The following is a 14,037-nucleotide window of genomic DNA, read 5'->3' as shown; positions in this document are numbered from 1 at the left end:
ATCAACCAGAAATTCGGAAATACAAGTCATCCTATTACTTGTTTTATGCTGCACTAATACATTAGGACACGTCACACATGGACCTCAACAAAAATGGGTGATTTCCGCCGTATTTGTCCCATGTTGTTTCCCTCGCGAAGGGGTACTGTACAAACAACAACAATAACAGCACTACACAACTAATTGTCATACATTCTATTGTCAATGAATATTGTAGATTCAGTCCCATTAACGACAATAGGCTGATCTGGAATGCTCGTTTTTGGGTCAGATAAAATGCTATAAAGATAGTCATCATCCTCATACTCATCCTCGTCATCCTGATCACTCTCTTCACCATCATCCTCTTCCTGCGTCACTTTTCCTTTTGATTGGGCTTCCCACAGCCTTTGTTGCTTGGCGAAATCTTCAACAGACATTCGATACCAAACCTTGCCCTTCCCCACGACGGACTTGGTGTAGGCATCCGCCAACCGCTTTTGCCGGCTCTTTTCTGTGTTCTTGGGTTCACCCCAGTAGTCGTACCGATATACAGGGTTTGACGGATCATATTCGTCTCTCCCAAAACTCCCAAAAAAACTGGGATCCACAAACCTCCCAGGCTCTTCCAATGGAAGCCCAAGCGCTTGACGACTGCGAGAAAAGCATATCCATTCAAGAAGTGAACTTTTGTCGGAAAAGAAAGAAAGAAGTGAACTAAAAAGTCACCTGAAAAAAACCTATATGGCAGACTAGTTCTAATTAAGATCATAACATGGGAAGTATGGTACAACTATAAACATCCAAACCAACTTTATTTCTAAACACATTTGATCCACACAAAACTTAAAATTGCAATAGAAGAAACAAAGGTCAGTTGCCTAACCAGTTACGTATCAATAACCCCATTTCAAGTTGCACGGAACGCATTTGATCCACACAAAAACTAAACTTACAAATTCAAAGAACAAAAGTCTAAGTTGCCTGCATATCAACAATCAATGAAGGGAAATCAAATTCTAAGTTGCCATTATCAGATTTGGAACTCTTTAACAAGAATATAAGTCATAAAATAATCTGGTAAGTGTTAAGCTCATTTTAGTTCAAGTACATTTACCAAGTATCACGTGACAAAAGGAAAAGGAAAAGATAAACGGTGGTACAAGTATCATCCAGAACTTAAACATAATTTGCGGCTAAATAGGGTAGCATGCCCACACTCAAACTGAGAATTGACCAAATTTTTAAGAAATCTGCACAAAATTTGCGAACTCATTTTTACCAATGTGTGAATTTCTCTTTTAACCTGCAGATTTCGATCATCTTCCATAATTGAGCCTCCCATCTAACAAAAAAAACGAGTGCAATTTTGTTCACCTTCCTTAAAAGAGGGTGAACATTACCCTCCCTCTTATTGGTTGAAATGGTGTGGACCCCACCACAAAGTGATGTCATGTTTAGCTTACCATGCAATACACTTTTTGGTAAACATGACATCACTTTGTAGTGAAATCTACATCATTTCAACCAATAAGAAGGAGGGTAATGTTCACCCTCTTAAATGGAGGGTGAACAAAACTCAACTCTAAAAAAACAGGCTTATTTGTTTTTACTCTATAATGGGCTTATTTCTTGTATCGGTTGAATTGTTGGGCTTGGTTGTCTAATGGACTCTCACAATTAATATACTGTCCCGAGTTTGTACTTTGTACTTCATATATGATGTACCAAACAAAAAAGTTGAACCTGCAAATCTTTAAACTAAATTGTCCCCCTTCCACTCATCTAACGCAACTCGTTAAGCTAGCTTTGCTAGTGTCATTTTATGAAGCAAATAATATATGTACAGAGTGAACCCACAGTGAAAACTGATAAAATGCTCATATAGTAGTGACACTGGAGTATTAAAATAAGTTATATTATCAAATATTACATATTGACGCTTTCAAAGTGCTCTCAATCCAAAATCAATACACTTGTAATAAAAGAAGATAGGATGGCAAGCCAAGGCACGCCGTGAAAATACGAAATTACCCCTCGTAGGATTACCCTTGTAATTTGAGTTGAAGGATATTGTCGTCATTTCGTCTTGTTTGAAAGATCTAAAAGAATGTAGGATGGCTAGCCAAGCCACAATGTGAAATTACCAATTTGTCCTTATAGTTTGTCAATGGTGGAGTTAAGATATGAGGGTATTTTAGGCATTTCAGTGTTAGGTCTTTTGCTTAGTCAAGAAGAAAATGAGGTACAAAAAAAATCTTTCTTTTCCCTAATTTAAGGGATATTGTTTTTTATAGGTACAAAAAAAAAATCTAAAAATCTTTCTTTTCCCTAATTTAAGGGATATTGTTTTTTAAAAGTACAAAAAAAAAAAACTTTCTTTTCCCTAATTTAAGGCAAGCCAAGCTACCAAGTTAAAAGACAAAATTACCCTTGTAGATTTCATCTTTCAAATATTTTTTGGACGTATTGAGTTGAGTTTATTTTAGGTCCTACTTTGCTTAGTGAAGAAGAAAAGGCTTTTCGAGGGTATTTTAGATATTTTGGGTCCTCCTTTGCTTAGTCAAAAAGAAAAGACTTTTTTGGGATATTTTAGGTCCTACTTTGCTCAGTCAAGAAGAAAATGCTTTTTCGAGAGTATTTTAGGTTTTTAAGGTCCTCTTTTACTTAGTTAAGAAGAAAATGCTTTTCGGAGGTATTATAGGTCCCCTTTTGCTTAGTCAAGAAAAAAAGGCATTTCATAGGTATTTTAGGTATTTAGGTCCCTCTTTGCTTTGTTAAGAAGAAAAAGCTTTATACATCTTCTCAATCTAACCATTAGAAAGAAATCTCTCTCTCTTTTTCTCCTTCCTCCTAGATCTCCCTCGATCTGTCTCTCATCAATCCCTCTGTAATTCAAATGAAGATAGACGCATCAATTTCTCAATCGTAGATTCTTACGCACAAAGAAAGAAGCAACTATGTGGTCAGATTCTCTTAGATTTCATAACCCTAGACTATGATTTTGTTAGAACTTCAAATCATAAGTATTTTGAGTGGTCTCTTCTTTCTGAGGTTTTCTAATTGTTTTACTTTTATGGTTCTATTTTTTTTCAACATCAATGCTTGATAGTTTGTTGTGTGCGCTTAGCAAACCGAGCTCTAATATTGTTCGATATTTTTGGAGAAAGGCTCTCTTGCGGTAAGGTTTTATAGTTATTTTCCAAAACACAATGACGAAAAAGCCTCATTATTTGCACAATTTTATAATCTAATCCATGACATTATCTTGATTATTGTTGCTATTGTTTGAGAATGAATTTATATTTTAATCCAAAGACCTATTTCTTTGATCTATGTTTATGCAATGTTTAATTTGTCCTGATGGAATCAGAAATACCGTTCCTTATAATCCATTTTTTTAACAAGGTTGAACTATTTGTGACTCTCTTCAGTTTTAGTGCATATGTTGGATTAAATTACTTGCATGATCTATGAAATTACAATAGTCTTAATTAATTATTTAAGTCTACAAAATTAAAAATATTTTGGTACTCCAAAATAGTGTTCTATATGTTATTTTTTCCGTACAAGAACTCCTTTTGTATTGCTTAAAAATACTATCTTCTTCTTTTTTCTTTTTTAAAATGACATTTCATTCAATTACTTACTCTTACGACTTCTTTATTTCCATAACAATATCCTAATCTAAACTATCTTACATACATGAACAGTTAATAGTTACACCAATGAGCACACAACAGTGTGCGAAGCACGCAGAATTACACTAGTACTTATATAAGATTGCTGCTCTTGCGCTCCGTCACTCCCATCCCAACCCGCAACACGAACTTCTCACTAAGTATTTGTAGTTTTCTAATCATAAGAAATACTGAATTGATGGGCCAGAACAAACTATAATATGATGCCTTCCCGTATCAATAGTTTTATGATCACTACTGTGATGCAACAAGATAAGGTGTTAATCTATGGATTGATGGGTAACTAATAGTCTAATACACATCAATTGAAACCGCTAATGGCTAACCAACAATGGAGTGCGTGAGAGAAAAATATGATTGTGGCTGAATGTTACCCTTTAACATCCAAAATCCACGTTCCAGTGATTGAGACTATAAAATGTTGGGATCTGTCACGTGTTCACCTGCTACACTCCGTTTCAACCATATAATAATCTGAATAAGTGAACTCGCGCACCCTCCAGTAGTCCAGTTGTGATTAGACTGGTTATATGTGTAGTTTTGAAGCTTTTTTACTTGACAGGTAATTAGAAAAAGAAACCTCAGTGGAGGTTTTCTTGAGGAAGAATACAGAAGAAACTAGAGTATTAGGGAAATGAGGCTACCTGCTATTATCTCTGATCAGAGCCTCTCTTTCCTCAAGTGACCTACGCCAATGGACGAAGTCATACTCATCCATTTCAATATTTCGTCTCAGCTTGGTAACTCTGTACTTCTCCCCCCTTTCTTTTGCTTCCTCTCTTAGTTTATTATGGAACTGTATGGTATAGTAACACTATTCAACTCCGTACATACAAGCATTGAGGAAAAAAACAATTGTCCAAAAGGAACACTATTTAGCTGCGTGAAAAAAAATTACAGAAGGACGATAGAAATATTCCTTCCACCCCCACCTGTTATAGTCCTAACTGGGTTGCCATGCCAACTTTCAGTTCAAAAATTATGTATTCTGGTGAATTAACTTTTTTAAACAATTTACACCTTCAAAAGTTCTCAATTTCTAATTGAAGACCCTTGTACGGCGTAAAAAAATTTGACTATACAAATATCCAGTATGTTTTCATTTCAAAAGTTGGCACGGCTACCCAAAAAAGGACCACAATTGGGGACGGAGAGAGTAGTAAAAAGGCGAAAGTATCTTCTTTCTGGGAACAGATTGCTTATTCTTGTAAATTGGTCTCCAAAGTCATGGCATGTTAATCCTTATCATGGATTGTTAAATGAGCACGAGAAAGACAAACAACCTGCACAATGCAAAAGGGGTTGGTGTCCACAAAGGGGCGGGGCCGAATGAACCATGATTTTTATCACAGCCATACTGGTGGCCCATGACGAGGTTCCAACCCAAGACCCAGCTCAGTGGTCAGGAATCTTGTGTATGAATGTTATTCTCGAGAGAGGTGACTGATAGAAGGATAAAGAAACATATTTTTTCCATTTTTGATAAAAGAATAGTTTGATATGCAGGTAAATTTGACATTTAGTTGTTGAATCATGTAGGTAACTAGTTGAAAAAAATAAGATTTCTGTAAAATCTCATACTTTTCCCAGAACAAGTTTTTTAAGGAAAACTAATACTAGTAAGAGAGTAAAAAACGCGAGTCTCACAACTTTGTCGCCAATTGAACCGTAAAAAATGCAGGAAACTTGGATAATCTGGTACTTTCCTTTCCTTTCTAGACAACTGAATTGGGCCTAAGAGATGCTATGAAAAGAGAAGGTGATAGGGTTCTATCTGAATTCTGATCATCCAAACATTGAGGGCTTTTCAGGTTTATATGCCTTCTAAATGAATCAAATTAAGCAGAATCTGACCCACTTGCACAAGAAAAATAAACAGAACAGTCCTTGCTTCATGTATAATGAGCCAGACTTCAACAAAAGCAATTATGTCATACTAGTATAGGACGTAATAAAGAAAGGACATGTAACACTAGATTTACCAACCTTACGCTCTTCAAGTGCAGCTTCCAAATCAAGTTCTTTAACGCTTATTTTCTGCCAAGAGTACGAGCTCCTATGTTAGCAAAATGCATGAACAGATCAATTTTATGTCGTAAGCCACAAGGAATATGCTTACCAGAATCATTTTTGGCAGTAAAGCTTTCTTGTGATATGCTTTAGTGTATTCAACACTATTTTCCTCGTCAAAATCTTCATCATCAGTTAATTCTGTTAATTTTTGATCCTTATACTTATCAGGATTAAGCTCCATATCATCCATAATCATTTGCTCAGCATTGTGGATCTGCCATAACTGCGCAAGAAATAAAATTTGAATAAAATCTAAAAACAGTTCAAGGGGCTGCCAGGGTGCATCAAACTCTGAAACAATAGTTGAATAAAATGGCCAGAGCAGCATTTGCAACAAAAAAAGAAAAGAGAAGGAATTTATGATGGCTATCCTTTTTATTTTTCTCTTCACAGTCAACAGACAGTGATTCAACTAAAAAAATAGTAGGAACAGTCAAAATATTAAATAACACTAAATCTAATTAAAAGAAGCATGAAATTGAAGACCATTCATTGTAGATATAAAATAAAAACTCCCATCTAAGCCAAGAAACAAGTATGTAGAAATATAAGCCTATCATTAAAGACATTTTTTTGTAAGAAGCTAAAAGCTATCAACTTGGTGTGAGAGAGTAGCAAAGTGACTGCAACTTGAGGGGGTTGGGATGTTGGGCCTTCGGTAAGTTTGCATCATATCGTGGGTAGGCAGGGGCACAATTGTTGCTTGTTGCTGGAAGACAAGTGTTTGTGTTATTCTCAACAAACTTTAAAAAAGAAAAAAAAAAAAATCAGACCAGAAAGGTGCAAGGGAGATCGGCAAAGACGGTTGGCAAGATTGGATAAAGGAACACTCGTGGTTTATTGAGTAGTTACGATCCTTTGTTTTGTTCTAGGATATCTGTACTTGATTTGCTAACGCTAGTGGATTGTTGCATCAGTGTTAACATTGGAGGGTTTTGCACCATAAGTATTCCTCCTCCTGCGATTGACAGATTAACATTTTTCGCATATTTGAATGGTTCAAATAAATTGAGAGATTCAATTAAAAAGACTTACATTAAATAGATTTGAAAACCATATGATCTAATACTGATTGGACCATAAGATTTCTCTTAGTCAACTGGAAAATCACAAATGCTATTATGCATTTACAATTATTCAGTTTATTTTAAAAAAACCCTTTTTTCCACCTCATACGGGTAGCTAAGTCTAGGCATCCTCTGCTTAGTAGTAACGAAGGTAGAAAAGCAAAGTGAACTTGCCATGAAAGACAATAATGCTTTCCCAAACATGTATCACACTTTGGACAGGAGAGATTTCCTTTCAGGGCATAGTAAACCCTCAGCTCATAGAATATACACAGTGTTAGCACATATAGACATGAAATCCCATTACACATTAAATACTGCATGTATAGATCAAAGCTCGTCATGGCATACTAAGAAAAAAAGGTATCTCCATGACTGGAATATTTAAATTGCAATACTCAAAAACAATGCCTGTTGTGTAAAAGAATTGGTAGTTAAAGGAACACCTTTTCAACATAGGGATGGTTTGACTTTAAAGGCTCTTCTTCCACTTTGATTCCAGGATCTTTTACAGGAATGGGAGGTCTTCCACTGTCACGCTGCAATGAAGCACAGGCCAAGAAAAAGCACAACATTCATAGTTGATTAAACTACAAAAGCTATTTGGATGCAAGAAACCTTCCACTCCATCTAAACAACCGAAAAGCTAAAAAGGCAGGAACACCAACGAAATGGATCTTGCCGCAGATCATCAATTTATGCAAGCCAATCAGAGAGCTAGATCATTGGGCGATTGCATGACTCTAGTAAATTCGATGCAGCTTATTAATAGTTAAGATATTACAGTCTAAAATCGGGCTAATTCAACACTATTTGCAAGTATGGAAGAAGCAAAGGTGCGGCACTTTCCAAAACAGAATGACGCTCACCCGTAGTTCATCTAGATTAGTATCATCTTCACGATGAAATATTGGTGGGAATTCAAACTTGTGAAATCTGCAAGCATGTAGGCAGGAATAATTACAAAAAGTATATAAAAGGAAAAATATATACACAGACAGACAGCCAACCATTTTGCATCTAAGTAGAACCTAACCTTGGCATTCAACAAAATAGATCTCTAAGAGTAAGATTTTTATACAAAAAGGATACGGGGTGTGATACGTATCGTTTTTGGAAGGAGACCATACGAATTGTAGGATACATATCTTGTATCGTAAGATTTTAACAACCATGTACAGAAGTACAAACTACATACATCAAGTGATCTACATTAGGATCAACAAAACGCATCTCAATAGGAAACCGGAACCGATATGGGTCGCGTTTTGCCTGCAATGTAGACACTATAAACAAATTAAAACCGATATTAGATTTGAAAGAGAGTATACTTGAGTAAATTAAATGAGATACCGCCATTAGAAAAAGAAAACTAAGTTGAGCTCTTAAATGTGGGACAAACTAAGACTGGTATTGTATACTTTGAGACTTGATTGCGTGTAAATCCGGGAGGGTGTTTCCAGAACTCCTCTCATATATACTGGAATAGCTTAAATTTTGTCAAGCTGCTTTTCAGATAACACAAATATACAGAACCCACTCCACCTCTTACTTTTCCTTGCACAGTAATGACTTCAACATGAAAGTAAACATCAGGAGTCACCCATCAGCACTATTTTCTTATTACTCAAAATTCCAACCACAGCACAAGAGCAATTCAGAAATACAGCCTCTGGCCAATAGCTTCCCAAACCAAAAAAAAAGTAAAAACAAACTTCAAAAACCTATTTGTACAGTGAGAATGGCATCCACGAGCAATAAAAGGACCAAATAAATAATGATTAATAATCTATGCCCCGTCAGTCCATTACAACTACTGAAGTGTCTCTGTTATGTAAGCAATGTTGTTTCATTTAACAGAAACGTACAGAGGAAACTCATTATAGTTTTAGGATATTTGGACCAAGAGTGGATCATCTCAAGAGCTCCAAAAATCATACTGCCACCTAATCAAGGAAACCAGTCTTATTTCTGACGGAGTGTTAAACTTGGGAAGTACCGCAACTTTACATCCTTAAAGCACAAAAAAAATTAAATTCGTGGACCTTATTATGCATGGTAATCGCTCCCTCCTTGCAATAACTTACCAATGAAGTTCTAATGATAAGGCTAGAAACGCAAAAGGTGATATGTATGGTGGCCCTATTAAGGGGAGCAATCAACAATGAGCGGCATCACTTACCAGAATCTCAACAATGACGAACATACCGACTTTTATGTGATGGCGGAGCCAGTACCAGTCATTACGTCTTATAGGGACCCACCTGAAATGCATTGAGATAAATGAACCTAGCAGGAGAACAAACTAACCCTAAAGAACGGTTAAATTTGTCAGTAAATATTTGATTCAAGTCAGAGGCTTCCTAATTATTCCAAACAAGATATTGAGCAGATTTAATTCGGAAGTAATTGTAATTCAAAACAAGTTGCCAAACAGAGGCATCAATCAACTAAAAGATTCCAAGCAACTCATCACATAATCTATCTATGTTGAGAGAGAGAGAGACCACCGTCAACTTGTGCAGAATAGAATATATTGATAAGTTATCACAGTGAGATCTGTATTTGATAATGATGTGCGTATTCATTGTAATTAATTTGAAGTCTGATCATGTCATTAGTTCATAACCGTGACTGGGAGGTTCTAAAGTACAGGCTTTCCTTATTTTTCAGGTATTCAAAATGTTATATATAGCAATTTTAAAAATGTTTCCCAGGGTACACTCGAATGTATTGCTCTCCATTTTTTCTGTTACTTGAGTTGGCACAAACCAATAAAACCATTTTCACCTCCTCTTTCTCGCTAAGCATGGTCATTGCCTCAGTCCTGATCAATCAGTCTAGTGGCTGTATTCCATTGTTTAATATAACAATATTAGTAGTACCAGAAAAAGGAAAGATATTGTTTCCAATAAAATGTAAAGGCACATATACTCTTATAATATTGATTCCACCTTTTACCAATTTAGGTTCAATAAACAACAGAGGATGACAATATTCAATGGTGGTTACCCATCATGGACTCCTCCAATGTCAACAAATGCTCCTTGATGAAGGTGTAAAGTTGTCACTTTTCCTGCACAAATCTGCAAATACATTTCCATAAGTTACTTTCCAAATTATCAGATTTCAGCTGATACTGGTAAATTCTTGAGCAATTCAGAACATAAAGCATTCACATTCATCTTTAGCATATTGGTAGAACGATACGTCGTAAGTTCACAATAGGTGCAAGAATGCAGGTCGGACAAACAACTAAAGGCCCAATGGAGGCATTTCCAATAGCTACAATAGAAAAGACAAAGCAAAAATATAAAGACAGAAAGAATGCAAGCAAAGAAAATCCCTTCAATATGTTGATTACGATATAAGGATGCTGAGTAGGTGGACTTGGGGGTTGTTTGAACTTTGAATAACCCAATTCAACACTTAAAACTGAATGTATTAAGCAATCAGGTAGGGTTTTTTTTTTTTTTTTGATCCGTCAATCAGGTAGGTTTGATAACCATATTTCACATTGCTTAAAATTTTAAGAGCCTCATAAATGTGGGCTAAAATTTTATACAAATAAAGCAGGCTAATGTTTACCAAATTCTCACTGAATTACCAATACTTAAGTACCACCCCTTTCTCTACCACCATCACCCCCACCACCACTGCCACCACCCCACCTCTCCACCAGTGCCACCAGCACCACTCTACCACTTCTACCTCTACAACCATAATAACCTTCCACCACTGGACTAGCGCCATCTTTCCACCATCACCACTATTACAAGCACTGCCATCTCTCTACCGCAACCTTCGCTACAACCACCACCACCTCTCCAACACACCACCACATGCGGTCACCACCTCTCCACCACCACCATCTCCTCTACAACCACAACCATCTGCCACCATTACCACCATCTCTTCAGCACACCACCACATACGGTCACCACCTCTCCACCGCCATAACAAAAAACGGCGACCATTAATACATTAATAACTAAAACATTAATATTTAAATTGATATGATCCAAGTTCATTGATCTTCGTGTCAAATTATTATTTTTAATTTAGTTCTGAATTATATCAAACAGCTTTCCAACTTAAAAATTCAACAATCAGTTTTCGGCACTTAATTTTCAACTTTCATTTTTTTGTTCTCCATTTTCGCTTGTATCATATGACACCTAGGTATAAAACTAACTTTTGGCAATATGAACATGCGAAGGCTGTAGTTATAATAAACATGAATTTTCACAGGCTTTTATTGTGTGCTTTGTATAGACATGTGATTATCCACAGTTTTTCGCAACCTGCAACCCACCCATGCACTAGCAAAACTAGCAGGTCGGTTGACTTTAAAGGCGGTTTCAAACCAGAGAGTTGACCAGGTAGGTGGAATTGGAGCAATCTTATCAAACTAAACAGAAAACATAGAGAATCTGAAGAAAAAAATATAAAATTTGTCAAAATGAGGACAATAAAATTGAAAAAGAAGAGAGGAAACGATGAAAAGTGAGTTTACAATATGTGATTAATACAACGTTAAATGGGAAAAGTTAAGTGTGGAAGGGACTATTTGAAGAGTAAAGCACGTGAAAAGTAGGCAGGCTGGGTCGGCTTTGAACAATATGACAAAATTTGACCCGTCATTAACCGACCTACACATATTTAGCATCTCACTTACCCAACCAAACCAACTCACTCTCTCAAACCACTTGAGTTGGCGTGGGTTGTTTCAGGTCTGAGTGTTGTACTGATGAGACCACTCTTGATCTCTTATCAATTAGAAATTGGATACTGTGGAGGGAAAACAACCCCAAGATTCTTAGAGTAAAGAAGGTTAACCCGAAGCATAAGTTGATCCTAATAATGCACACAATATTTGTCCAGTATGGATGACATAGTCAAACTAATGTTAGTAATGGCACATTTGAGGGCTGGTGACAAACCAACATTGGTAATGAACTCAGGGCGGCATGCATAATGTAAGTATGTTAGACAAACGCAACCTGATTTCAAGCGCATGTTTATCCGTACAAAATGCAATACATGTAGATCATATAATTAACATGAGAAGTATTAAGTAGGAATAAACTTGAAATTGAGGACGCAATGAGAAAATGAAGGAAGTCTAGGAACTTACTTGTCCAGGATAATAGAAGGGGAGTTCATACTGCAAGAGGAAAAAACAAATCAGCAAGTTCATCTTTCCAAGATTTGGCACATCATATTTTTTCTGATCCAAAGTAATGTAAGAAAACAAATATAACCATCCTACCATGCCTTCTTCGTAGTCCTTGCCTCTTTTTCTCCTACCAGGATAGTAATCCTGGTCGTACTGCACATAAATTAAAAGACTTAATGGTAGTCCATTGGCACAAATCAAGATGGATATTTCCACTAGAATCCAACACGAACAGCTTTAGAGTGCACGATAATACGATATCATCATTGGTTGAAGTGAAATTTACGGCGTAATTAACGCACGGTACTAACAATCCGTACAACACAATAATTTCCCAATATTTCAAAGCCAAAATTAATTTCTACTCGTTATACTACCATTTTATTCTTCAAAATCTAAGGCAAAACCTTCCCAATCATCCGTATTAGCTACTGTTGCACCACAAATAGATCAATTAATAAGTGCACACAAAAGTCGCTAGTACCAGTAAAAGGATAAATCCATAAATATCCATATAGCATGATTCTACAAAGATGAATGAATAAGAGATCATAGTAAACCTTGTAGGACTCCTTTTCCAATCTGTCCTTATTCGCCACAACCCACTCATTATACTGCTTTAAAAACACCTTATACCTCTCCAAACACAACTCATCCGTATCTGTACTTGCCTCCTCCTCCACCTTCTCCAAATCAACCCTAACCGCCTGCAACTTATGCGCTCCCCTTATAAACTCCAACTCCTCCCTATCCACCTCCCACCCCCGCGGCGGCCAATCCCTAGGCGGCACGTGACGAACCACCAACGGCCCCGTCCATGATGTCTTCAACGGTTCTGGAATCTCCCCCTTAAGCTCAAACTGCTTCTCGTAGAACTCATCCTCTGTCAAACCCATTTCCTTCATCTTCGACCTCCTGTATTCGAGGACAAACACAGAATTTTAATGTTGGGTAGGCAAACATTAATGTTTTGTCACACAAGAGGTACATATTCCAAAAACAGAACCAAAAATTTATCGCAGATATTTTCGATTACCCTATACGAGTAGAAACAATATAGTCATTTAGTCTTGTACCCATTACAAAAAGATAAATCATTAGACGTAGTGTTCAATTTCTCATAGATGCATACAATCTTCGAATGACGAAATGACAGACTATTTAACTCTTCAAAAAATTCTTAGCTGGGCCGGTGTTACAGCCCATTTGGATTGTGAGAAAGGGTGAGATAAGAACGGGGAAGGAGCCAATCAAAACATAATTTCACTTTCGTACTTCTCTCTCTATTTCTAACCAATGAATGAACATATGCTAATATGCTTAACACAACTCATGTCACCTGACGTGAACGGCCGCTTTCTCTTAGTTACAGAACTATATAAAGTTACTCAATGATTTCGGTTCTTTTCTTATCAAATCCCTCAATCCAAAGGCGCTGTTAGACTTTTAAAGTCTAATAACTTGGGGCAGGTCAACTTATCTAACTCTTACTTTTATAAGCTACCACGATTCTAAAGTAATTTTGAAACATGGGTAGGGCGGTTGCGCGGGCTCATCGTCCTTGCCTGTATTTAGGGCTCATCATTTTGAAAGCCTCGACGGAATCGGGGTTCTGGAGGGGGACTTCTTCCCCCTCGTTGATGGATGTTCGGGCGAACTTGGCCTCGTAGGACAGGATTTCGTCCCACGGGGCCCAGCCCCGCTCGATCCAGTTGCGGCGGCGGGCTTCGTCCTCGGGCTCGGTGTTCTGGGGGGCGAACTCCTCGAGGAAGGACTCGTCGACGGGGGTTTCGCCTTCGCCGGCGAAGACGTTGGCAGCTAGGAGGGGTTTGGGGGAGAGGTTTTGGAGGAGGGGTTTGGGGAAGGGTTTGGGGTTAGAGTTTTGAGAGGCGTAGTAGGGTTTTGGGAGGGGTTTAGGAGGGAGGAAGGGGAAGGGGAAGAGGTGGTGGTGGGTTTGGAGAGGGCGCATTTTCGTGTGTGGGGAAGTGAGAGAAAGTTCTCTCTCTCTCTCACTCACTGGTATAGTGGGGAGAGTGTG

General features: G+C 37.4%; 1 protein-coding gene across 1 annotated transcript; it reads right to left on the bottom strand.

Annotated features, from left to right (window-relative positions):
* Nucleotides 1-12: 12 nt before the first annotated feature.
* LOC131309733 (protein PLASTID TRANSCRIPTIONALLY ACTIVE 10) lies at nt 13-14,037 on the bottom strand. The gene is made up of 13 exons (XM_058336325.1): nt 13,565-14,037; nt 12,560-12,914; nt 12,093-12,152; nt 11,958-11,987; nt 9,833-9,906; nt 9,003-9,084; nt 8,019-8,092; nt 7,690-7,756; nt 7,267-7,359; nt 5,800-5,976; nt 5,667-5,717; nt 4,325-4,476; nt 13-633 (listed from the first exon to the last, which is right to left on the bottom strand). Exons 1-13 carry the CDS (start codon nt 13,966-13,968, stop codon nt 180-182), a joined length of 2,073 nt encoding a protein of 690 aa, XP_058192308.1. The 5' UTR covers nt 13,969-14,037; the 3' UTR covers nt 13-179.

This window comes from Rhododendron vialii, chromosome 12a (assembly GCF_030253575.1).
Source record: "Rhododendron vialii isolate Sample 1 chromosome 12a, ASM3025357v1".
Lineage (NCBI taxonomy): Eukaryota > Viridiplantae > Streptophyta > Magnoliopsida > Ericales > Ericaceae > Rhododendron > Rhododendron vialii.
The sequence above is the reverse complement of the archived record's forward strand: the minus strand, read 5'-3'. Positions and strand labels throughout refer to the sequence as shown.

Bases quoted from the DNA above. Each gene is read 5' to 3' on its own strand.
- LOC131309733 (XM_058336325.1), bottom strand. From the start codon at position 13,968: ATGCGCCCTCTCCAAACCCACCACCACCTCTTCCCCTTCCCCTTCCTC. The intron at 11,988-12,092 runs GTAGGATGGTTA...TTCCTCTTGCAG, and splicing joins AGGACTACGAAGAAGGCATG to TATGAACTCCCCTTCTATTA. The intron at 5,977-7,266 runs GTGTTCCTTTAA...TTTCTTGCGCAG, and splicing joins ACCATCCCTATGTTGAAAAG to TTATGGCAGATCCACAATGC.